At 37.3% G+C, this 27675-nt stretch overlaps 1 protein-coding gene across 3 annotated transcripts in view; it reads left to right on the top strand.

Moving 5' to 3' along the window:
- The window catches only part of LOXHD1 (lipoxygenase homology PLAT domains 1), a 2432812-nt gene that overhangs the window by 257148 nt on the left and 2147989 nt on the right, over positions 1 to 27675 (top strand). For 2 of the 3 annotated variants that reach the window (XM_044082018.1, XM_044082011.1), the window contains exon 1: positions 3861 to 5189. The exons of the other annotated variant lie outside the window; for it this stretch is intronic. In XM_044082018.1, the coding sequence (XP_043937953.1) occupies positions 4346 to 5189 (844 nt within the window). In that variant the 5' untranslated portion in view covers positions 3861 to 4345. Of the gene's footprint in view, positions 1 to 3860; positions 5190 to 27675 lie in introns of those variants that run through there. 3 annotated transcript variants of the gene reach the window in all.

The following is a 27675-nucleotide window of genomic DNA, read 5'->3' as shown; positions in this document are numbered from 1 at the left end:
GGGAAACTAACTACTTGGCCATCATTGGGAATTTGCCCTTTTCCACAATGTAGTGTGATGTTGGGGTTGGTATATTTAGATGGGGGGGGGCACAGCCCCCCACTTGGGTGGGTTTTAATTTTTTGTGGTTCTAGTGACGCTCGGTAGGTTGCTCCACTAGTTAGTTTCCCAGGAAAAATATTTGCGGAAGTGATTGTTCACTAAATTTAGCTTTCGATTTACTGAGTTTGATAAATAGGGATTTGATGGTTTGTCTTTTTGACAAAATGATATAGACCCAAAAAGGGTCCCACCACAAAAAAAGTTCCTCTTCCTTCACTTCCCACCTTTCATACTTTATAGTTACCTTTGTGTATTTCCCACTGCTTACGTTTATCCCCTTTCTACTTTCCTAACTATCTCATTTCCTCTCCATTTATGTGAGGGAAATGACTGGCACTGCAGTGTGCATCTCTACAGGGCCCCATCCAATGGCTGCTGTGCTTCCCTTCTTGTCCTGACTGAGATACAGCTTTGTAGCACTACATTGCACATGTGAACATGCAGTGATGTGGCCTTGCTAGCCTGCCTTCATTGTGGTCTGTCACATGACCTTCTGTTTTACTCCACCAGCTGTGAAGCAGGATAATGCAGCTTCATCTGTCCGAACTGTACTTCAATTTATTATACTGACCTTTGCATGGTCTGCCAGTACTACTGAATGCCTAATAAATGTCTGATTAGCCACACAGATTGTTCTACATTGCTTATCTATGATCCCCAGCATGGGGGGACCCTTTTTGGGTCTAATTATTTATTTCACTGGATACTCCAGCTGAACAGTCTCATTTTCACTGGAGTTCAGGGGAGGTAAGCTCTCCAAATACAATACAGAGGCACAGTATAGAGAGTCATGTTAAATATTATAACTGAGCATATAGAAATTATGCATGACATATATGTGTGATAGAACTAAGAAAAAAATAAGAGGCGTATTTTAAATAATAAAGAAAATGCAATTGTATAGATGCAAATATATGCACAGTAAAATGCAATGTATTTCTGTTTAGCATTTATTTATAAATGAAAAAAGAAGTGCTTGGACAAAAAGTATGAGGTTCAGAGGCAGCAGATGTCATTATAGTAAGAAATCTGTACAGAGTAAGAAGGTGATAAGTGTGGTCAGGAAATGAACTGGCCTATGAAAAGTATCCTATATAAATCTAGAGACATGACATGATGTGAGTGTGTCAAAATGTAGATGAAAATTTTTGTGTGCTCTGTCTCCTAACCTCAAATGGGGTGGATCTGGAATAATGGTTAAGGTCTTCACCTCATAAGCACAAGATACAGGATTTGATTCTGACCTCAGGCTTATAATAACCCATTGGGGCAGTTTGCCTAGAATTCAGCTATGAACATATAAAAAATGTGCACTTGTTCAGAGAGTATTGGTTAATAGACTGAAGTTCTTAATATGACTATACCAAAACAGTAAGCATGATAGCTCAAATGTATCAACGGGAATGTGTCATGAATTCTCAAATGTTCACAACAGTGAACATCAAAAGAGCAATCACTTTAGAATGACCTAAAGTGATAGAAAATATGCAAAACAAAAATGATTTTATGTGTCATGAATTCTCAAATGTTCACAACAGTGAACATCAAAAGAGCAATCACTTTAGAATGACCTAAAGTGATAGAAAATATGCAAAACAAAAATGATTTTATGTGTCATGAATTCTCAAATGTTCACAACAGTGAACATCAAAAGAGCAATCACTTTAGAATGACCTAAAGTGATAGAAAATATGCAAAACAAAAAGGAGACCCCACAATAATGTTCAAAAAGTATCCAGTTCCCTTATTCTGCTGTAATGTGATCCCATTAAAAAGTTGCTGGCAGAAACTCCATTGAAAAGAATGTCCGCTACACCTACCTAACCGGACAAACTTACCCTTCCAGTAACACACGTACTTGACCAAACATCCATTTGATGTAATTACCAGACAATGAACTCTGTCAGCAAGGCAACACGTCAGCAGAGTAACAGTGATCCAGGTCAACAAACTGTCCGATAACAGTCTGCAGTCTGGTGTTATCCATCAAAACTGAGTCATCTAAAGATGGAAAAAAGAGAACCCCTGCCAATAGACCCTGAAATGCATCCACTTTCTTGGCTGACCCAGATTACAGAAGATAAGCATAGTCTCTTAACAATTTTCATAGAACTGTGGACTAGTTTGCAAGAGTTTTTTTTTTTTTTGTCTTAAAATCACATAGTGAGTTTTTGTATCTTACAAAACTTGAACTTGTACTGTTTTAGCTACACAACTTTTTATTAAGAGGAATACAGCAACACAAATTTTAGTACATTGGCAGGTAAATGAGAAGGCTACTTGTGTCAATATGGTTTTGGAATACATGGTAACCAGAAATGAATGGGTGAGATTTGAAGAAGCAAAGTTTCTCTTAAAGCAAAATGATCCTTATGAAAACTATACTGGTACAAAAATGTTAAATTATACAGTACTGTGGTAAGACTAGCTGGCATTAAACATTATTCTTTTATAAATTAGGCTCCAACTGCAGCAGAAACATGACTAGGAATGATAAATTTAGTTGCGATGCAGTTTGATAAAATGGGCTATTAGGCTCTAATGGACTGAATTTGTATTTTTTTCTTCAGTAGGTTTCCCTATTAGTACAAAACGAATAATGGCAATGTCTACTAAAGTCAGAATTATTTAAGCATCCTACCCTTCATCATCTTTTCAGTGAAATCAATAGGTGATTAAAACATTATTGTTGCAACTTGGATTTGCACAAAGCAAAAGCAGGTCGGTAACAATCTGTTCTCAGTTTGCAAGGCTGCAAACAATGTGATTCGGAGTGTGTTGCTCTGAAAGTGCTTTCATCTGTCAGTACATAGTCCCTGCAGGGGATGATGAATGATACTGAAGGGAAAATATATTGAAAGGTAAATGTTTTCAGAGAGAGACAGGTAGTGTGTGTGTGTGTGTGTGCGTGTGTTACTGGAGAAATCAGTAATTTTAAAAAGTCACGTTTAGTAGGATGTGTTAAAATGAATGAAGTTATGCATGGCCTTCTTTAATTGCAGATTTAGCTCCCACCACTAGGTGGCACTGTTTGAATTTTTTTTCTTTCTTTTTTTTTCTTGTTTGTAAATGCAGTCACACTGATTTTCAGCTGCAGCACTGATATTTGATTTTGGTGAAGTATTTGCATAGCAAAATTATATTATTGTTTAATTAACATTCTTATGTGTCACTTTTTAACTGTTTTTTTGAAACATTACATGTTCAGTGGCAAATGTACAACCATAAAAAGTTACAGACTCCTGAATGCAGAACTGAGTTGTAGGGTATTTCAAATCTGTATAGTATAAGTGCAGTATAGCACTCAAGATACAAACCAAAACAACATAGAAACAGAAAAACGACATAATATATGCCACATTCAAAAGTATATCCTTCAGGATTTACCTCGGTTGATCTGTTCTTTAGATTTTTTACACAGGAGTATTTGATGAAGGTGACAAAGATGTTTTCACAAGGTACATCAGATTAAAACGTTAGGATGCAAGATAAAGATTTCAGTACTCATTCATTTTGTGATCACATCATAATTTAGTATTTAAGTTAAAACATTCCTTTCTTAATAAGAATGTTTAAGCATCTAATTCAGTATCCTAAACTCACAGATGTTAATAGGCCCATGTAGGAGTTTTTATTTTGCTGCTAGTTCTGTGTGATAAAAAATATGCAATGAACTTTTATAATGAATGAATAGTATTTTAATTACAGATAATTCTAATGGTTATGCCACAAAGTCAACGTCATAATGCATACTGCATCATTCATGCACCATTTAATGGCATTTGTTTTGAGGTGCTGTGTGTTTGGTCTTTGTTGCTATGATGTCTGAAGTGGTCAGAAAATCTTGGTAACACAGAGACATCTCTTTATCTGTAAGGTGATACTAACAACCATGAATAATGAAGAGGTAATGCAGGCCAGTAATATAAAGTAGCCTTGCAGCTCTCCTTTTACACTTTGCTTTCACTCCAGATCACATGATTAAAGCAGAAGTAAGTAATTTTTCATGAGGTTCCTGCAGCTCTGGCATGTAGTAAAGGACAGAAGAGTTTTATTTGTATTGTAATGATACGGCAAGGTGGAGAGCATGACCATGTGCTGCTGTATGCCTTATTTAGCAACTAGAGGTTATTTTAATCTGTTGCTTTTGATGTAACAGAGCTGATGTATAACTTGACTCTGCTTTAAGAGGACAGACAGTGCTAAATAAAGAAGGGGCAAAGTCCAACCCAATTAATAAAATATGGCACCAAAAAAGAAGAAGACCCAACAACAGGATGACTTTCAAGAAGATGAAGACGTAGAAGAGAGTCGGCCAAAATCTAAAGGAAAAAGCAAAAGTGCTGCCAATGGAGTGAGCCACGAAAGTAAAAAAAGTAAACTTAAACAGTCCAAAACCATTTCCACTGAAGAAGAGGAAGTTGAAGATGAAGCAGAATTAGAAGAAATTGATGTACCAAAACCTAAATCCAAAAGCAGTAAAAAAGGAGGCGGAAAAGAATCAAAATCAAAGGAGATGAAAAAGAAATCCAAAAGGCATAATGAGGAAGAGGATGAGCCAGAGGAAGATGTCATACAAAATGGTTCCAAAAGCCAGAAGGAGAAAAATAATAATGACACAAAAGCAAAAGACAAGAAAAAGAAATCAAAAGGACCTTCCGAAGATGTGGAGCCAGAGCCTGAGCCTGGAGAAGAAGAAGAGGAGGAAAAAAGTAATAACAAAAAGAAGAAAAAGTCTTCTAAGGATGAATCGATGTCTGAAAAGAAAAAGTCCAAATCAAAAGATTCTGTAGAAGATGATAGAAAAAAGCATAAGAAAAAACAGGAAAAGACATCAGATGATGAAAATGAAAAATCAAGGGATGAGAAAGAGCGTGAAAGTTCTAACAAAGAAAAGAAGAAAAACAAGAAATCAAAGGATTCTACAGATGCCAATGATGAAGAGAAAAATGACAAGAAGAAAGGAAAGGGAGAGAAATCCAAGAAATCTAAGAAATTTATAGACTACAATGAGCTGTATGAGAAGGAGCTTATGGAATACCAGTCCCAGTCATCTGAAGAAGAGGAGGACTATCATAAGAAAAAACGTAAGCTCTCTTTTGTTGCATCATGAGTTACTCGGTGGCCAGAGCATGTTAACACTGTTATCTTCCTTTCTGTTTGCTGTTACTTTGCTAGCCGTATACTCTTCCAGGTTTATAACTGCTCTTGACATGAGTGAAATGTCCGCAAATTAAATGAAACTGGGAGTGAATGGCAGAGTTTCACTGTATTCTCTTTAGACTGTGATACTGAGCTTTTATTTTGTATACATTTATGTCCTAGGTGTGATGTATTTTGCATGGGAGAGGTAACTGCAAATTTGTTTGACAAAGTGTATGGTTTTATGTGGACAATTCATGGGTATTTGGCTGATATTTTCTCTAGGCAAACTTTAGTATTTGACACCACTAGTGTTAATTAAACAATATAAATTTCTTAGATTTCTTGGATTTCTCTCCCTTTCCTTTCTTCTTGTCACTTTTCTCTTCATTTCACATGATAGCTGGAAAAAAATGTATAAAATTGTTAGGCTGAGATGGCACGGTGGTTAACACGAGAGCCTCACATCAAAGTTTTCTAGTGTGATTCCTAGGTGAGATGCTTTCTCTGTGGAGTCTGCATGTTTTAACTGTGCCCATGTGGGCTTTTGCTGAATGGTGTGATTTTCTCCCAAATCCCAAAGAGTTGTCACAGGTGAATAGATGATCTTACAGTTTGCCCATAGGTAAGTGTGTGTGTATGTGTGTGTGTGTGTGTGTGTGTGTGTGTGTGTGTGTGTGTGTCTATGCGTCAGACATGGCCATTTACTTTCTGGGACAAACTGTCATTTATAAAATGAATGCCGTACCTCCAAAATGCAGTCTTGTTAATTCTGTAGCAGATGCTGCCCTTTCCATTTTACTGACTTAGTACTGATGTTCATTTTTAGACAGATTGTCCCCAGCTAACAAGACAATTTAGAATGGTGTATGTAGAGTTTCTGAAAGTTTGAGAGTCAAAAGACACTTAAAAAAGCATGCATGAGTGACTGACTACTGCTTTATCAAGAGGCATGATGTTCATCCTTCCTGCCACTGAGGAAACTCAGCGTTCAGATATTTCTCTGAAAGTAAATGTCTACAGCCTGTTTGGATCCTCTTGTTTGTTCTTGTAGCCTGGGAAGGAAATCAGCTTTTTTTAACCTTTTGCATCTTGTTAGCAAGAAAGCAATAACAGCTTTATACCTATTAATGTCAGTACACTTATATATACACTTGATCTGCTAGCTCTCTGTGCGAATGGGATAATCTGTACTAGAGTGAAAGTAATAAACAGATGCAAGATATGATGGACATAAGCTAACATAATCCTTGTGTCTGAATGCATGCTTATACTATGACAGTCAAACTTTGTTAAAGAGTCTGAACTGGTTCAGCTTGAATTCATACTGTGTGGTTTAAAGGGATTACATGGTACAGACAACAAAGGGCAAGAACAGAATTATGTTTATTGAGGATTTTTAATAGAAATGGGCAGAACATGAACCAAATGGTACAAGAACATTAAAACGTATCAGACTACTTTTTTAACTGCAGTTACCTTAAACTGAATGACTGATACTCATTCACTTTAAAGAACTGTCAAGTAGTTTGTGTAAGAATTGAAAGACTGTAGTATACTGGAATTAACTAGAAACAATTGAAATGAGACGGAAACAAAGGTCTTTATTTGTTAATTACCCAAACTTGTACTGAACAGGTGCCAGTCTCTCCTTTATGGGCCAAGGCTTGTGTACTTTACAGAATGAATTTTACAAAAACTATAGTTTATTTAATGAGGTTTTATTAAATGTTATCAGTATTCAAATACTGACTTCAACAACAGTGCTGACAAACAATAACAGTCTGTAGAAATCTTGTAAAGTAAATGTGTTATCTGTATAGTAACCCACAAAAAGTTATATGTGGCAAATGAATCCGTTAAACTATTGGCTATGGGTTGTAGGGTGGGTAGTGTGTTCTGAAAAAAAACTGTGAAGTCTGAATTCTTAGAAGTAGAAAGTATTTATTCATGGTATAATTTAAGGGTAAATAACTGTGTACATAGAGAATTTTCTTTTCCTCTTATTTCTAATCATTCTCACTCAGATTCTTAACATTTCAATTTATTAGCATTTAAAACCAAAACTGACAGTTAAACCACATTTAAAGCCAATATATTATTATTAGAGTGCTATGTACTAGAAATATTTCATTATTTTACTAATTACCTCATGAAAGAGTTATATCTACAGGTGGCCAAGGTGAAATTCCCCATGCAACAATTGCCTGAAGCAGATGCCGAGGAACACTATGCTGATTTCTGTTTTCAATAGGAAATCATTGCCAGTGCAATTTCTAAATGTGCACCAGGCCTGCTTCCCTTCTTTTGGGAGACTTCTCCCTTCCTTGAATGGGTGTAACTACAGAGCTGGTATATATATATATATATATATATATATATATATATATATATATATGCGTGTGTGTGTGTGTATATACATATATATATATATATATATATATATATATATATATATATATATACTTGGGGGATGTGAATGGCTTGACCCCTGCAAAAAACATTTACACTTTGCTTGTTTGCTCTAACATGTTTTAGACAGTTTTCATTGTTTCTGAAGCTCAGATTTTCCCTATGATGGTTGTTACAGAACCTTGCCTAAAGTATGTTTGTTCTCGTCACTTTTAGAAAAAAATGTTGGAATTGAAGGCTGTAGTGCAGACAATCACTGTAAATTGTTTTCAGAAATAGCTTACTTATCTACTATTTTAAAATGTTTTAGCATACTATCATAATGCAGTTGTGTGTAAATCTGTGCATGAAGTATTCTCTTAATGTTTAAAGTTCTAAAGTCTGTAGATTCTGAAGTCTGCATTCAGAGTCAGCAGTTTGTAGAATTATTACAGCATTTTAAGTTGTGGTACAACCACAGTCAATCAACCATTAAAACATTAAATGAAATGAGAAAATTAACATCAGGGATATCAGTGTATGCAGGGAAATCTGTTGTTTTTACATATAATGAAAATGGAAGAATTTGTGTCCAGTTTTATGTGGTATTAGTGATTAATAGATAAACGTTTCTCCTATGACTGCAATGTACTGTGCTATAATGTTTGCTCAACTAGGTATTGTTACCTGAAAAACAGCACTTGGATGTGATAAAGCAGTAGTGATGAGCTCCATAGCCATTCACAATGGAATAGTATATTTTCCAGCTGTCTCTCAGTTAAGCCTTGGTCATGAAGTAGTTTTCATTTGTAATGAGTTGAGAACCACTTACCTTTACCTTTTCCTTATGAGACACTTGTTTCCAGAAGTAGCAGTAATTTGTAACGAATGTAAATTCAAATATCTCTTGCCTCTGCTTGTCCTTTATAAGATAAATATTTCCTATCAGATTATGAAGTAGCAGTGATCCCTAGGGGCTACAAAACAAAAGATACCCAAAGCACATGGCATTTACATGAAGTAAATAAAATACAGCTGTTGTCTGGCACTCGCTCTGCAGGCAAAGAAGTAGTACAATTCTTTTTACACTACTTATGTCTTAGTTACAGATGCAGGAGGTAAGGAATCAACACCTGCTTTTATTTAGTAGAGCACAAAGATTTACAAGATTTTTCAAAAGTAAGAAAATGCAGCAACAGGTAGAAAATCAATGCAACAACTCAGTAATTAAATTTTCGCTACTAGAAACATTTTAGTTCATTGACTATTTCAGTAGAAATGCTAAGTCAACGTACAACCACAGGACAGTTCTTTAGTGTATCTTGCAGTTAAGCAGTACTCAAAGAAGGAGTAAAAGTCTTTACTAGTATCACACACATGGACTTCCACTGGGGGATTTTTTTTTCTGCCATACATTTCTGGCTGGCAGCCCAAAGTCACAGAAAATAATTTATTTCCAGCTTTCTCTTATCTGGCAACTCTGGGGCTTTACTATCAGGACTTCTGCTAGCAAAACCAGCCTTGCCTGCCATCTTGAAGCCAACTGCTCTAGCATCAATTCATCTTTCCCTAACAAAAATTAGGGACAGAGACTCTAACACCTATTTTATAGCCAGACATTTCCTACATTTATAGATTGTCGTGTTTGAGCTCTGTTTAAATTTCTTCTCATATAGCAAACTATATGTTACTTATTCCATAGCTTTTGAGTAAACATTGCCCCCAACCCAAGCTCAGATCATCTGTATAAATGGTGAACATTATGGAAAAATCAAGGGAGACAAGTTCCGTACAAAAGCTTAGCTTCAGCCTAAGGGGCAATATGGATTCTTTCGATAGATGAGGAGACATGATAAAAAAATTTTGAACTTCTTAACAACATGTAAAGGATTGAAGATCAAAGTCTGAAATTCAAAATGCAAATACTGATTATTTGATAACAGTTTAGTTATTAGTATTATATAAGATAAACATTTTTGTTTATGATTGTACCAGTAATTAGTGCAAAAAGATTATGTGCACCGTGCATGAGGGTCGCACATTCTGTATTATCTAGAAATGACAAGACTTTCTTTGTAGTAAATATTGCTCTTTTTTGAAAAAAATGCTTAAGCCTTTGAAATGCTTCATCAGTTTCCAGTGTTCTCCTGACATCTTCTGGCTTCTTTTACTTAGTCAGATTCATGAGAGCATATACATCAGAAATAAACTGGAAAATCAATTTTCTATAATATCTGACAGGACCTAAAAAAAAAAAACATCGTCTCCGTCATTTTGTTGTGGAAGAACTGGACATTCCCTTACAGCTTAACCTCTTCTGTTTGTCATCTACTTCTTGGATCTGCATACCATTAACCCAGACATGCGGTTAATTAAATTTGCTGATGATTGGGAGTTGGTGCTCACTCAGCATCCAATACCATATTAATATGACAAGGGCTAAACCCTACAGATGAATGGTGTATTACAAATGGGATTGAATTGGATGTGAAGAAGTTAGCACTGTAAGATTTAGTAAACAAATTTCAACAGCAGTATACTTTATAGGCAGAATCCCCCTATCTGATGTAGTTGTCCCAGATCTCAGCACCTTTATAGATACTACCCTCTATTTATACCAACACTTAGCAAAAGTAGCCTAGGACATCTGTATGTCTAGCCCAGATAATAACTAAATGTATCTCATCCAAGTCAAGAGTAGTTATCATTCCTCTACACTCTGCCCTGATCAGGTCAGTTATCGAATATCCCTTTTAATGTGCATCTATCCAATCATACAGCTAGAAAGGCCTCAGAGGTTCCTAACTAAAAACATCACTAGAATATAGGCCTTCAGCTACCATCATTCTCTGCATCTTATAGATTCCTATGTAGTGATTTATGTGTGGCATTCTGTGCAGTTAAGGACCCAGTCCCTCTTGATTTCATGTACCACAACTAAACAATTGGATCTATAATTAAAAAATAGACCTCCACCAACAAAAAGAGCCATTGGAGGAAGAGATGTTTTTTCTCAATGCTTCCCCATCTCTGAAATAATCTTCTGCTATACGTATATATATATATATATATATATATATATATATATATATATATATGAAACAGAGTGATACCCTTGTTTCTTTTAAGGCAAACCATGAGAATTGGATAAGCACCTTTAAATTCATCTCAGACCTGATTTATTATGCTGTTCTGGAGGCAGGTGATACCTTATGAAGTTGGCTATTGCCATGGTGAATGTGGTCCATCGATCTCTAGGAAATCTATGAAACTCTGCAAAATGTAGTTACATAATGATGATGCTACAATATATACAACAAATATATAGTACGGTAATTCGTTGCTCAGAGTAAGATGGATGGGGAGGGACAGGAACTGAAGGCTGTGGGAGATGGCGACAAACAGAGAAGAGTAAAGAAAAGCAGGGGAGTGAAGAGGAGAAGGTAAATGAAGTGAGATGAGTTGATGTGTAGCAATTTTGACTTAAACAACTATATCAACTCATTGAACTACACAGAAAGCATGAGCATTTAGCTTTTTCTTTGAGGTACTTTTTCTGTTTATCCCAGAAGTGAGGTTATGACTGAAGAGTTTTTAGAATGGAAATGATTTCCGAAGCCATAGGCCACTTAGTGGAAAGCTGTGTTTGATGCAGTGAAGTCTGTAACATGACTACTCTTCATAGTTTTCACTTTAACCTTTCAGCACAGCCTTCTTATGTGATGATACCCAAACTATTAGGCCTACCCTGAGGTAGTTGTGATGCCACATGTAGTGCCTGGCTAAAGCCAGCTAAGTTAAAAATGTATTTGTTATTCTCCCTCTCCTCTCTTTTTCATTTGTAGTCTGTGTCTCTCCTCAGGACTTAGTAGTATATGACTTTTTGAATATAAACGAATAGTGAATATCTTGTGAAGTGTGTTGGATCTTCAGACTTGTGTTTTTCTCTTATGACTGTGGACTTAATGGTTTGCATATCACAAAGCCACATTAGGGTAGAGCCAAGGGAAGGAACCAGACTTGAATATGTATTGGAAATTAAGCTTTCATTCCCGACGAAACATTGCCATGAAAAGTAAAATAATTGGCTTAGCTACTTGATTTTCTTCATTGTCAGGGAAATGATGTCATGTGATGACCGCTGCGGCTGTTCAAAACATTGTATATAAATGTGCTGTGGTATGCCGGAAGGAAATTGACGCTGTTTTGTTTATGGTGGATCTACCTGTGAGCACTAGTTATTATTTATATAATGTTTTATAGTTATGGACAGTATTTCTAAGACATAATATAGCCAGGGAAGTGTATGCATCCTGTCTATTTTATTGCCTTTTATTTTATTTCTCTGTGTGTGTCACCCAATGTATATTTTAATCTATATTTGCACTGTTTTCTTTATTATTTATGTAAAATTAACGCATTAACCTTTAAGCTCTTGTGGCTGGTATCCATTATTTATTACACATATGTATGCACTGTTTATCTGTGAAAAGACTAAGCATTATTTACACTGTTGTTTAATAAGCTGTGTGGCACATCTCCCATTAGCCTGCTCTGACTGAGTACTACTGAAAGAGACTAATAAGTATGATTCATGATTTCATATTTTGCTTTATTAAGGACAGCCAAGTAGATGGGTCTCTTTGGCCATAACCATAGTGATGGTAGTACTAGCATGTCTAGGAGAAAACTAGAGGGAATTGGAGAATTATGCCAGCATTCCCCAGGAAGTGTGTGTGTGTGTCTGTGTGTGCGTGTGTCTGTGTGTGTGTGTAAATATCAATTTGTGTGAAAGGCAGTTACCATGGATAATGTTGTACAGGAAGATACTGGTTCATAGGAAGGGCAGAGAGAAAAGTCCCTGGGAGTGCTTGATTAAAGCCTCAGCTCTGTAAGAAACTTGTATACATTCCAGATTGGGTTTGAATATTGAATCCCATGTTCAGGACAGCAGTGCATATTCCCTTTATTCTGTTGCAGCCTGGTTATATCTTATGAATTAAGTATTGAACAGACTTGTGTGCACTTTCTTTTATTTTTAATTTTATTTTTTATTTTTGTCATTGTTTACAAATAATCTGACTGGGATAATACTCTATTTTCAGCAGGGGGACAAGGAGAAAAGCTCCACAATAAAGTACAAATTACAGAGCTTTAACTACAAGTTTAGTACACTTCCAAAACAGTAGTAGAACTATATTCTAAAAACATAATTGTATAAAAAGTTCTAGGGTTAATAGTATTATACATTTAACCATATTATGCATATATTTGTAAGGCTAGCAGTAGTAACGTGACCATATAAAGAAGAAGAGCTAGAAAGAAAGTAAAAACAATAAACATGAAATTACATGTGGATATTATAAAAGAAAGATTTGATCTGGAAGGTTAAGATATACTATATTAATGTGACAGAATTTTAGGATAGCCTATTCTATTATGACAGAGAAGGGAATAGTGTCTAGATGAGGGGAAATATTTAAAATAATAGAGACAATAGTAATAAAATTGACAGAAGTAGATTTAGGTATATTGGAGTGAATCTAGGGTATGTAAGGAGCATATCCAGAATTTGGAGAGGTGCTTTTTAAGTATATATTTGAAATTTTGTAGGTTTGGGATGAGCCTTAGGTAGAAAGAGATGGTGTTCCATATTTTGGGGACATAGCTACCATGTAATAAATACCTTGCTGATTTCTTAGCTTTGGTGGTATTAAGGAGAGATTGATTGCTAGAGTGTAAATGTTTTGTGGGACAGTAGTAGTGGTGTGTTTTGAAGGGGAGGATATTTTTCAATTTGTTAGAAAAAAGTATGTGTGGTGATTAATTGAGAATTACCATTTCATTTCTTTTAGGGCAAGGTAATGCTGTGGGTAGGAAGGAAGATTTCAGGCAAATGTTGCTATTTTATTGTAACGTTCTTAATTGGCTTTTAAGCTGACATTTAGGTTACTAAACATGGGGGATGCATAGATTACTGGTGGCAGTAAAGTAAATAAATTATATGTTTTTTTCCGGCGTTGTTAGTAAGGTAGTATTTGATTCTGTATGAAGTTCCTTGCTTTGGATGTTTTTTTTTTTTTTTTAATGTATGATACATGTTGGTCAAGGTTCAAGTTATCTGTTATGACTTCAAACAATTTGGTTTGGGTTACAAATTCTAGTGGAATGTTATTGCTAAAGATGGCAGTAAAGCGATGCTTTTACTCTGAGATATTTTTAGGGGTAAAAAGTATAAATTTAGTTTTATAGGGGTTAAGAAGGAGCTGGGAGTTTGATAGGCAGGATTCTGTAAAGCAGAAGTAGTCCTGTGTAATTTTTTCTAGTAAAAACAGGGAATGAGCTGAGCAGATGAGGGCAGAATAATGTGCTTATTGGATTATGGAGGCATTTCCTGAAGTAGTGTGAAGTGAGTTAGTGTGTATGTTAAAAAGCAGTAGACCAAGGATGGATCCCTGTGGCATACCTATAGTGACAGGAAGGAAGGAGGCGTTATGTTTTTTTGCCATTTTATGCCTGGAGTCTGCCAGAGAGGTAGTTCTAAAATCATGATAATACAGAGTGAGAGAGTTTTAAGGAGGAAAGCTCAGACAGTCATTTTTGTTGGGGATTGGGGAGCAGTAGCAAATGCTTTCAATAAATCTAGAAAGACAGCAGAAGCAAAGTAGCCTTTGTTCCTTTCAGTGTTGATCCTGTTTATAAAGCTAATAAGGGCGGTGGTTGTACTATGCTTGGGTCTAAAGCCATGTTGCATGTTTGTAATGAGACCATTATTTGTAAGATCATTCATAAGTTGCGAGTGAATGCAGTTCTCCAGGATCTTAGCCAGTGGTGAGGGTATTGCTATGGGCTGCTAATTAGAGAATTCTGTGGATGTACCTCTTTTGTGTAGGGGTATGATATATGAAGTTTTCTACAGAGTAGGGATTTGGCTTTTGGTTATGAAATAGTTGACAAGTACAGCTATGGGATATAATAATAATTCAGCAGCAATTGTGAGATATTCAGAGGTAAGGTTATCTGAGGTGAAGGAAGAGGGTTTTAATTTTTAAAGATCCTTTTTAATGGTAGAAATCCAAATGGGTTGAAAAAAGTGGCAGGTTTTCAGAAATTATTTGGAGAGAGAAAGAGTGAGAGGTTATTAGGGTTACTTTTAAGTAGCTTAAGGACTCATTGGATAAAGCTGGCTATTGAATCTGTGCTGTTGCTACTTTTGCGTGATGGTTTGGAAGTCTGACCTGCTTTGTGTAGCTTATTAACAGATTTCCAAAAGAGTTTGGGGTTATTCTGGTGTCTTTTCTCTATAGGGTGGCTCTTCTACCGAACCATCGAACTACAGACCAATAGCAATATTGTCTCCATTAGCCAAAATCATGGAAAGATGTGTTCATAAACAACTTCTTCACTATCTTACCCTAAACAACCTATTGACCAAGTCTCAACATGGTTTCAGACCCCACCATAGTACGACCACCGCCCTCCTTTCCTTTACTGACACAGTTAATCAAAACCGGAACAACAAAAAAATATCTTCTGCTCTCTTCCTGGACTTGTCAAAAGCCTTTGATATGGTCAATCACCAGTTACTTCTCCACACTCTGAAAACCTTACACCTCAATAATCCAGCCCTTAGCTGGTTCCACGCTTATCTCTCTGGAAGGCAACAAGCAGTCCAATGGCAAAATAAGCTATCTCAACTGCTGCCAAATACTATAGGAGTTCCCCAAGGCTCAATACTTGGTCCCCTTCTTTTTTCAGTATTCATAAATGAACTTCACTCAGTTATCCCCAAAGCCACCTGCATCCAATACAGATGACTCCACCCTTATTTGCTCAGATGTCTCTCTCCCCGATTTACAAATAGCCACCCAACTTTGCTTTACTATAGTAGAAAAATGGCTCTCTGAGCGGAAACTCATCCTAAACCCAAAAAAAACTAAGTTACTACTATTTTTTCCTACCTCAGCCCCTCCTCCCTTGCATCTCACTTTACAATCGAATAATAGTTCCTTCACCATTCAATCCAATAATGGTACCATCATTGTGCCTGGTACCAATACAAAACTATTAGGCGTTATAATTGACAACAAACTTAAATTTGATTTGCATATCAGTCAAACCATAAAGTCTGTAAACAAGAAACTTGGATCCCTGTATAGAATAAAGAACTTTCTAATCCCCTCTGCCAAACTAGCCATTGCTCGCACGCACCTCCTCTCCACCCTATTATATGCCTCTCCTGTACTTTCCCACCTCAATAAACGTGATATTAATAAATTATCTGTTTCTTATAATCACAATGCCAGATTTGTAACAGGAGCACCTTATAGAACACATCACTGCCTTAACTTAAGGAAACTTGACTGGTTAGAACTACCTAATCTTCTCAAAATGAACCAACTCACTGAAGCATTTAAAATCATTAAACAACCTGACAAAACCCCATCACTTAATAAACTACTGATCCCTTACTCCAATCTTAGCTGTCTACACTCCTCAAACAGACTTCTGGTACATACCACCAAATCTAACAATTTGGGAGGTGAGGCTCTCTTCGCCAATTCTATAGGAAAGCTTTGGAATTCCCTCCCTAATAACCTAAGACTTATTACTTCCCTTGGTCTATTCAAAAAGAATCTTAAACACTATTTTAACATACAATGGCTATGCCCATGTGATAAACCAGATTAGTTGCCTTAGATAGATAACAATTTCCCTAACTGGGAATCCAGGGTTGTTTGATTTAACCAAATTCTAAATTATGCTGACCACTATCCTTTTTTTTTGTTGGTTTCACAATAGACAGTTTCTTCTTGGTCCTTCTGAATTCTATAAAGAACCAGTCACTGTACTGAAAATTGTAACATCTTTGTCTACTGAGTTTTGCTTAATGTTATAGTTGCCAAATGTATCTAATTAAGTAATGCATAATGATATGTAAACCTGTATGTCTCTCCTTCCTCTATGTGTATTGTAACTTACTTGTATTGTCTTCTCTGTGGAGCTTTTCTCCCCGGGCCTCCGCTGAAAATGGACATATATCCAGTCGGACTATCCCGGTCAACAAATGTAAAATAAAATAAATAAAATAAATAGTATAATAATAGGGCTGCTTCTCATTGTTTAATTGACACTTGGTAAGATTTCTCAGCTGCTTGAATGTATCATGAGTAGATTGAATGCTATTTTGTGTCTATAGCTTCCATACCCTATATCTTTTAACATTAATTATTTTGTTTATTTTTTAGCCATTTTTTTGACATAATATGCTTACAGTTAAATAGTTATTACAAAACCTAATAGAGAAGAACAACTTACCAAGTAAAAACTCAACTCCACTTCATACATAGTGCAAATATTTGGACATATATAACAAGTTGAATAAGACCATTGCCAAGAGTTAAGTCTTCACAGGTTGCAGTTCATAGAGATGACAGTAAACACACTGAGTACACTCTTTGGAACAAAGATGACTAGTTAATATAGCCTAGGCAAAAACATATTTGTCTTTTATCCAAAAAACACATTTTACTAATTCCTTCTGTCTGAACATAGTCAAGGTATGCTGGGGAGTGGAAGGGGGAAAGGACTAGTTTAGCCTGGGGTAGTACAGGAGCAGATCCAAATCTTATTTAGGTAGCCTTTTAGTAGTTGTTTGAAGCTGAATAAGATAGGATCATAGGACATTACTAGGCTAATGGCGCTATGGCCTTTATAAGCCTAGCTAAGTTCTACCCTTATTTCCACGATCAGTACCTATTGCCCTTGTCCAAGAGAGACACAAGTAAATCCCCCCAGGGTGAATTTATGGTTACCCATCCAGTCGTCCAGATTACTTTTGAAGAGGGCCGATGAGGTGCTTTGTTTGACATGAAGTGAGAGTCTGTTTCAAAGGTGTGGTAACCTCTGAGAGACAAATCTGTCCCACCACCAGGTTCTATTAATTTCACACACCAGGTTGAGGTCTTTAGCGAGAGTGTAAACCATGTGCCATTTGACTTGCGGATATGCAGCATTTCCAATAAACCAGGGTCAAAGATTGCCCTATACGCAAGGCAGAGATTGTCTCTGGGTAGTCTGTATGAGACAGAATAAAGTGACAGTGAGTTCAGATGATCATAGGAAAGATGCTGAAAACATTGAATTTTCCTTGTGAGGAACCTTTGTGGTCTATCCAGTTGCTGCAGGCGCTTGGACAGGTACATACCAGAAGGAGCGTTGTACTCAGTTGTTGGTCAAATGGAGGAAGAGTACAGGGAGGTTATAACGTCTTTTTTTCTGGAGGCAAAGCCCTTATTTATGAGATGAGCAATATAGAATGCCCTTCTTACCACTGTAGAGACATGGTGATCAATGGTAAGTTTTCCGTCAACCTATGTGCCCAGGTATCTGTCAAAAGATTTTGTACTCTTAACATATACTGGAAGAATCACGCAGATAAAAATAAGCAAAAAGGTTTATTTTACATGCATGGAGACATGCTACAAAGTACATGGTATGTCAGCAGCATATTTACTGGAATAAAAAGCTAATGGTCTCAACTTATCTCCATAGGTTTGCAACTGAACCGATGTCATAAAGCCCTGCTTACAATCTACTGTCTGAACAAAGGGTTTTGTATAGTCAGGGAAGCTAAGTGTTGCAGATCCTGCTATCAATTGTTTTACCCTAGTAAATGCCTGTATTGCCTAATCTGTCCATTGCAGCGCGTCATGTGCTGCCATGGGAAGTGCGAAAATAAGTTTCGAAAGTGGACTTACTTCCTCTGCATAGTTGGGAATCCAACTATGACAAAAATGTGTTATTTCTAAAAATGACATCATTTCTTTTTTTGTGCTGGGCATTGGTGCCTGTAAAATGGCTTATTTTCTACAGTTATCTAGTTGTCTACCAGCAATTGAAATGGTATAGCCTAGATACCGTACTTCAGTTTTACAAAATTGTAATTTAGATTTATTTACCTTATGTCCCTCTTTCGCCAGAAAATGCAATAACCGAATAGTTTCGGACTCACAGACAGCCTCCATGGGTGCAGCCAGTAAGATGTCGTCCACGTACAATAGTAGATGACAGCCATGCTCTGGTTGAAACTGTGCCAGGTTTGTCGACATTTCTTGCGAAAAGATTGTAGGGCTTTCACAATATCCCTGCGGCAGTCGTGTGTATGTGTACCGCTTGCTCATAAACGTAAAGGCGAACCAAAACCTACTATCTTCCTGTAGGGGAATAGAAAAGAATGCGTTACTAATGTCAATAACAGAAAAATACTTATCTGTGGGAAGGATATCATTTAACAAAACAGATGGATCTGGGACCACAGGAGCCCTTGGCACTACAGCAGCATTTACAGCCTGCAGATCCTGTACCATTCTCCATGTCCCGTCCGGTTTCCTTACTGGGAACAAGGGTGTGTTACACGGTGAATCTGTACATGGAATTAAAACCCCAGCTCTCAGTAGAGCCGTGATCACTGGAAAAATGCCTTCTTCTGCCTTTTTACTTAATGGATACTGACGCTTATGAGGTCTAAAATCGGATTTTGGAGTTATTTTAACCTGTCCTGCTGTTTTCATTAGCCCAATGTCATGCTGTCCTAGGGACCATAAGGATTTTGGTACTGACTGTAGTTTCAATTTTTCTTGTGGGGTCAGAAAGCATAGTCAGGATGGCATGCCTCCTGTCGGTGTTAACCGATCTTCTTGAAGATGTACCATTGGTCTGACCTGGGTCACCCAATTTAACTTCTGTACCTGAACCCCCTTACCTGCCAGCTGTTCCGGTGTCATCTTTGACCAATCGGTAACCTTTTTCCCAACTATATACCATGCTGTTTGTTCTTCCCTAGTCACAGATACATGTGGGATTGAGGCATTTTGAAAAAGCTGTTGCATGTCTCTTGTGAGACTACAAGTAACTGCGGAGTTCCCTGCCCTGTCCCAATAAAGATTTTGTAATAGGATCCTGGTCACCTTGTGTTTAAAAAATTGTTCCTCATACTTGGGATCAGGTCCCACATTTTTCCTGTAATACATTGTACAGTGTAGTTGTTTGGCAGCCTCTGGTAACTGAATAGCCGTACTATATTTGCTCAAAGCTAGGTTAGTTAACTCATTGGCCACGCTTTGTGGTCCTGTTTCAATAAGATCATTACTATACCAGTAATGTAAATCCCCTTGCCCTACCTGCAACATTTCATCCTGGATTTTTATACGCTTAGCCAAGATTCCTGATGCAGTTGGTACTGCTGCTATTCTAAAAACATGCATCAAATCCCTTCCTAATAAGTTAACAGGGCAAATCCGGGAGACAATCACCCAAAGTCTAATAGTTTGATTAGTTTCAGGGTCCGTAAACCATAAAGGTTTAGACAAAGGTTCCTTATAAATGCGGCCATCGGCCGCTTTGACTAATACATAGTCATCAGTAGTCACATTGGACGGCACTGCAGTGTGTTTCAATAAGGTCCTAGAAACCCCTGAGTCACATAGAAATTCTACGTCCCTCCCTTCAACCTGTAATATGATTACCGGTTGCACTTCTAACTGCATAGTCGTAGCTAGAGCCGTCAGGCTAACAACCTGATATTCACCTTTTTCTGAAAAATAAAGGTTATCTCATGTTCCCATCCTGCACATTCCCTTTTACCTTCTTTATTTACATCCTCAAAATCATCCTCATTTTGTATTACTGACTCTTGCCAGTCGACCTCAGCACCTGGGTCCGGTTCGTCCGTGCTGCCATCATATAGTCATGCTGAACTATGATCTGGAGCAGCAGCGGATTTCCCGGGATTCCGGCAATCTCTTGCGAAATGCCCCTTCTTACTGTATTTAAAACATTTCCCCCTCTTTTGTCTGCCTTCGTAATCTTCAAAATGTCCTACATTCCCTCTCCCTCTGCCTCTACCCCGTCCCCTTCCTCTACCTCTGTTGGACAGAGCTTACATTAACATAAGTGTTTCATCCGCGCTCACCGTAAAGGTTTGAGCCTGTTTTCTTTTCTTTTCCTCAAGATATTTTTCTGCATGTAAGGGGATATGAGTCTGTGGACAGGGTATGTACTTTAGCTTCTTTTTGTTTTTACTCTGATTTGTCTATACTACGGTTACGTAGTTCCAGAGTCTCCTCTGCTTGTTTTTTGTAAAACTACGTTGGGTATTTTTCCCTGCTTCTCTACCTCCTGTAAAACTATGGAGGACACCTTTTCTTGATTTTCTGCTTCTTTTTCCTGATACTGGGGTGGACCGACCATTTCTTTAGGGACTTCTGGATACAAGGGTGGGGCTGTCGGTTTACGACAGACAACAGATGTCTCGCCATCTTCTTTATGGACAAAAAATGCACCTTTTTGCACTCGAGCCACCACTTTCCTTATTCAAAAATTGTTCCCTATGCCTCTTATTAGCTTCTTTTAACCATTTCTGTGCTTGAGGGAATCCCACCTTTACTTGATTTTTAACTTTGCCTCCTGCGTCCCTACGCAGATCTCTCACCAAATTTTGACATTCTGATCTATTTAAGTTACCACTAAATCCATAATTTGTCTTTCATTTTTTATGTATTTTAAGTTTTTTTTTTTTTCTTGGATGTAATTTAAACATATATTCCTCATCTTCAGTCCTTTTATTTAAGCAGCCCTTACTAGCACAACAACTGCTTCCTATTCCCATTTTTCTTATTTAAAAGAAAAACTGTTTCCTTTTCCTGAGATCTCTACCGGTCTTTTGTAAAATTTAAACAAAATAAATTCCTTTATGACTAGCCCCTTAAAAAAAAGTACTTTTATAAATGTAAAAGCTTACCTTACTGCGGATCTTCCGCCCCGTTCGTCACCGTCCCACGGATCGAATCTAAGAGTGACTGGCCTCTACTTACGACTTCTTTGTTGGAGGTCTTTCCGTTCAAGGGAGCCCAAGATTCGTTCTCCCCTCCTGTACAGGTTTTTCAGTCCATCTTATGCGATTCGTACCGTGAAGAGGTGGCCCCACGTTGGGCACCAGAAATGTCAAAAGATTTTGTACTCTTAACATATACTGGAAGAATCACGCAGATAAAAATAAGCAAAAAGGTTTATTTTACATGCATGGAGACATGCTACAAAGTACATGGTATGTCAGCAGTCTAATTTCTGTAGACTTCACATGGGTTTTTATACCCTTCTCTGCACGTACACAATAGCTGGTTACTAGACAAGGAATTTCAGTCAAGGCTATAAATTCACATACTGGAGCCTTAGATGGTCAGAGGTCAGTCACAAGATAAGCTTGTGCCTGGACCAAGGTAACATCTGTGCATTCCTCTTTGGTCAGCAAATTCTTTGCAAGAAAAACAGCTTATTTTAACTTGCTTCTTTGCACGCAATGCAATTTCACATTTTAACCCTTACTATACATGATACAAAGATGTTGAACACAAAGATTCTTACTACAGTATCTCACCACTGAGTGCTTACTTAGGGTGTTGTTATTGATGGAGTAGTTAGCAGGAAAATCGCCCTTACCAAAAGGGGTGATAGCACATTTCTTTTGTATTGGGTTTAAGGCAATGAATTTGACACCAGTCATTTGTTTGTGTAAGACCCTCTTGTAGGATGTTGGCATAGTTTGGAGATTCTATGACCTGTTCCAGTTTGCTGTTGTCAGATGACTTTGTCAGCAGCAGAACTTTAGCTTTTGCTTGTACCTCGGAGAAATCAACTCCAAATAGTAGAGGTCCAAGGACTGATCCCTGTGGAACAACATTGCTTATGGGTCTGCTGCTGGAGGTAGATTCCCACATTTTGACTGTATGGGTTCTATCAGTGAGTCAATTGGTGACCCACCTAATGATATAAGGGTTGATACCTATCTGGGTGAGTTTGTCAATTATGTCTGAGTGGGGTATAGTGTCAAAAGCCTTGGCCAAGCCTAGGCAGGTTGTATGCACATATTTCCCTGAGTCCATGGCCTTGCTGACTGTCTCAAATAATTCCACAAGGTTTAACAGGTATGATCTTCCTCTGGCAAATCTAAACTGAGTGGGGTAAAGTGTTTGGAGATTATCTATGTCTTTGCTGAGAAGGTGCATGATGATTTGCTACATGGCCTTGCAGAAAAGGCTAGTCTGATTACTAGGTCTGTAGTTCCCGGGATCAGTGGAAGCACCACCTCTGTGCAAGGGGATAACAGTGGCCATTTTCTATTCATCTGGGACAAAGCCAGTGCTTAGACTATGATTAAAAAGACTAGCCAATGGTGCTGCTAATCCTTGTTGGAGCCCATGTAGGATGCAGCTATGTATGTTATCAGGTCCCATAGATGCTGTATTTTTGGTCCTGAAGAGGGCATTTATGACCCGTTCTTTAGAGATACAAGGCAGGAGACAGGTGGTAGAGATGTCATGGGGTACATATGGAGGGGACAGTGGAGTGAAGTTTTCACAGAACCTGTTGGCTAATAGGTAGTTCTTGCTATTAGTTTACCCTTGGTTGGCAGTGGAGAGATTCAAACCTCATTGGTGCTAGCCATCTTGCTGTCAAAGGTGGTGGTATCCTGTCTTCTAGAGGTCACATCTGATGAGGTGGTCACATCTCTCCTATAATATTGGTAGCAGTGGTGGGTGCCAGCTTTATGTCATCCAGGCCGGTATGTTTATGGAGGTGTTGTGGGTTACAACATCTAAAGACTACCCCATACCATCCACAGAAAAATGGACTGGAGAAGGGGTTTAACTCTGCACTGAAGACCATGGCAAAGGTATTCCAGACCAGTTTAAGAAGGAGTAGAATAAGTATCTACCCTGTCTTCTGCTTTCATACAGGGAGTTGGCCCAGAAATCAACAGATTTTCCACTATTTGAGCTACTGTCTAGTCACAAAGTAAGAGGGGCCCCTGAATTTAACTCAGAATTAAAGTAAGCTTGAGGGTCATTGTTTTTCCCACAAGGAATCTTTTATGGAGTATGTCCTAAACCTCAGTACAAAACTTAGGGAGCTCATGGAGATGGCCCAGTACCACCTTGCATAGGCAAAGCACCAGCAAAAGGTCTGGCATGACTGGACAGCCGGATTCAGACTGTACTCTGTAGAACAACAAAGGATAGTGCTTATTACAGTGAGACACAACAAGCTGTAGGTAGTCTGGGGGGGGGGGGCATTTCACCATTATGAGAAGGAGTGAATGATGTCAACTACATGATAGAGCTATTACGCAGGAAGCAGAAACACAAACTCTGCCATGTTAACATGATAAAGCCATAACATGACAAAGGTATTTAGTATTAGCAGTGAGTTGAAGGATGAGTCAGATGGAGATCTGGAGGTCGACTTCCTCAATGTTGTTTGGTCTGTCATCTCAATGGAAGGAGTGGTCCTCTCCCCACAACAGCCTAGACAACTTTACACACCTGCACAGAAGCACAAATGGACATTACTACCACCATCTAAGTTTAATCAGCTTTCTACTGAACTGTCTAATGTAGGTTTTTCTGAACTGACAGTATTGTGCTGAACTATGTAGATATTTCAGTACAAAGGATAGTGAGGTAGGTATTACAACCAAGATGACTGAGTTTGTCTTTCATAATCTTCATAAACAATGAGAAATTTCTCAAAGTTGTCAGCAGATGTAATAAATGAGCAGTAGTATACTGACTCATTTCAAGTATACAACATCTGTAAAATAAACCAATATAATATCATCAGTAGATTGACACAGTAAAATCTTAGCTGAATTAATTGTTCTCAACATTCTGACCATATCTCATTCATCTGCAGTCTAACACGATACTTGCCAAGGTCTTTTTGTCCTCTTTCAGATAGCAATTAATGAACTCCAGGGGGAGAAAATTGGGATGTGCTATGTATTTATGCCTTGCTGTTTTCTTTCACTGCATATACTACACAAGTACTCAAAATTTAATTCTGAAAAAAAAATCAGGGCTTTGCTCAGGATCTCCTACTGCCAACATTATTATAGGTCTCACCCCAACATTTCTAAGCATTTTACTCAGCTAAAAAACTTTATGATTACTGTTCATGATTGCATTTTTTGGCTTTTGCTCCTATATGTTTACATGTATAATTTGTATTTGTACAGCACTGTTATCTGCTTATTGTTTTATGTTTATTTATAATCTGCTACAGCAGTTTTACTCCCTTGTCCTCCAGTGAAGTTTTTTTTTCCCCAGATGGACTTTTTGGGTAATCAAAATGCAAATAAATAAATAAATAACTTATTTATAATTCATATATACTTTACTTGTCCTAAATATACATTTTTCAAAGTACTGGCTTACACAAATATGCATATTTATAAGATATTTTTTCACACCTGCAATAAAATATTTATTTAAAAAAGAAACAGAAACAACAGAACCAAAAAGATATCCGACTTCTCACCTAAGCTTCATAGTCGTAGTACATATGCAACTTCCTATACAACATGAAAATCAGGCTGATACATGACTTCATGGAAATTGTGTTGTTCAACAACTACCTGTTCTATGATGGAGAAATCTACATACAAATTCAGGGGCTGGGAATGGGGTGGCGTGTGTTCCCATCTACGCTAACATGGTAGTGTGTACTTGGGAGAAAGACCATATTTTTAACTCTCCATTTGTTGATTGTTGGCTTAGTTATGACATATACATATTGTGGACTGACATGATGGACAAGTTAAATGATTTTTTTAAATACATCCAATCTCTTTTGCCCTTTTTGTCATTCACACATCATATCATTTCTCACGATGATGATGTCTTTGATGTCATGTTAAGAAAAAACAGGTTGTAGAGAATTTTTTTTTCAGGCTTGTACTTTAACATTCTCCAGCTTGTATCTTCATTAAAACAGTTTTACCCACACTTCCAAAAATGTAGCTTGGTGAAGGGCCAAAATCTTAGACTGGCATGTATGACTTCTGATTATGACTCCTTTATCAAACAAAGCAATAATCTACATGGTATTATTTTAGACCATGATTACCTTACAGACCTTTTACAAACCATCCAGGATGAAATAAATAGTGCTTGGTGCTCTCAATACATATCAGTCGTGAGACAAGAAAAGGAATGTGTTGTTTCTAAGACTGTGTTGTGAACTACGAGAAGGCAATGGCATTAAAATACAGCAATGTATCTGGAGGGATTAATAAATACTTGAAACAAAAACTGGAATTTATTTTCCCACTTTCCAGAAGTGGTAGGACATTTGGGTGATCAACCATTTATATAAAAGAGGCAAAAACTTTAAAGACAGGTTTGAAAGTGGGATTGAAAACAATACCACAGTGTGAGTTTTTCCACCAGTGAAATTATATTTTGGAGTGCAGCAACATTAGTATTGCTACCTGTAACAAAACCTACACATTTCGTAAACATTCTAATTTAAGTACCAGTCTTATATATCCGGTCAACTCTTGATCATTCTCCTCTTTTTACACAGGAAAAACTTAAAGCACACTAAGGAGGTGAATTTATGAACACATTCATGGCATTGCTATCAAAAAAGATACGAACACGCTTTGCAAGCATTCCCTTATATGTAAGACCTCAAATTTTAAGTTTTTTATATTGGACAATGTTCCCATTAATACCTGAAGTGGTCCCTGGGAAACCATGATAGACTACAGGGAACTCACTTGGCAGTTAAACTTGGATGCTGATCCACCCCCCCCTGCCTTAATGACAATATATCAGTATCTAGTGTACTCAAGCAGAGTTATAACTTTCAATCTCTTACATGACAAAAAGCATAATATGCAAATATTTTTACATTGTTTTAGCATTTAGTTGCTTGCTTTCTTTATTTAGACAAGCATTGTTTTGTCTGATGTAACCTGACTTTAATCACATGACTTGTTGAATGTTATTTAATAGTGGATTGCAAGTTTCTGTCATGCCTGATGAAGTCTTGACTGCTCTAAAGATGACAGTGCTTAACTGTGATATCATTGATGCATTTTACTTTATTTCTGAGTGTTTGGACTTACTTTAGCACAGTATTTCTGTTAATTGGTGTTCGTTGCTGTGATTTTTCCTTTGCCCTTTTGGTTCTCTGTCTAAAAGACCACCAAATAAGCAATGACATACATGGACTGTGCAATCAGCTTACTAAATAACAAGAACAAAAAAAGATCAGGATGTGATAGTTTGGACATGTAACATGTATGAACACCAACTGCCTGCCAGTAAAGTGGTTTACATGCATGAAGCTTGAAAACTGGAAAGTTCCAAAAATGGCACCAAAGAAATATGGACTAATCAGGTTGACGAATACTATATTCCACTCTTCCAGACGGTGGCTGATGCAGTGGTCATGGCCAGAAACAAAAAACAACGCAGACACATTGTTTGTGATACTGTCCCTTTGGTGGCTACAGCAAAGATTGAGATATTGTAGTAACACTCATAGTTCTAAGTACTAGTAGAAGTTTATTTACTGAATCATGAATTTCCTATCCACAGGCTCAAGCAGTATGTAGCTTGAGTCACCTGTACATCCTAAAGTGAGAATACATGGTATCTTGTCAGTAATAACAGCAGGAGGCCTAGAGTCAAGAAATGCAGTTTTTATTCATACTATTAACTTTAGGTTTATAGAGTGTCCTGTAATAGCTGCCATTATATCTCAAAGCTCAGATGTTCCATATGACCCACATAACAGGTATGCTGTTTCTATTCTGTCAGGCAATATGTTATGTTACTTTAGGCAATAGTAGCATAATTTCCAGTTAAAAGGCTTGGAAGAGATTTTATTTATCGATTTATTTATTTATTTTTATTTTACTTTTGCCTACCAGGAAAGTCCGACTTGATGAAGACCCATTTTCAGAGGATGCCCAGAGAGAAATGCTCCACATGTAACATAAAAAATACATAAAAACATGTTGTAACAACAAATGATGATGCAATATAATCAATATCTATTTTTAATAATATACATATTGAGGAAAACAATTTTCTCAGAGATACAGTATGTAAAGGTTACACAAGATTAAATGAGCTTGCAGAGATACTAATAGTCAGAACGAGGAGGATTATCATGAACAAGCAATTTTAC

This window comes from Protopterus annectens, chromosome 1.part1 (assembly GCF_019279795.1).
Source record: "Protopterus annectens isolate FY-2018-M chromosome 1.part1, PAN1.0, whole genome shotgun sequence".
Classification (NCBI taxonomy): Eukaryota; Metazoa; Chordata; order Ceratodontiformes; family Protopteridae; genus Protopterus; species Protopterus annectens.
The sequence above is the reverse complement of the archived record's forward strand: the minus strand, read 5'-3'. Positions and strand labels throughout refer to the sequence as shown.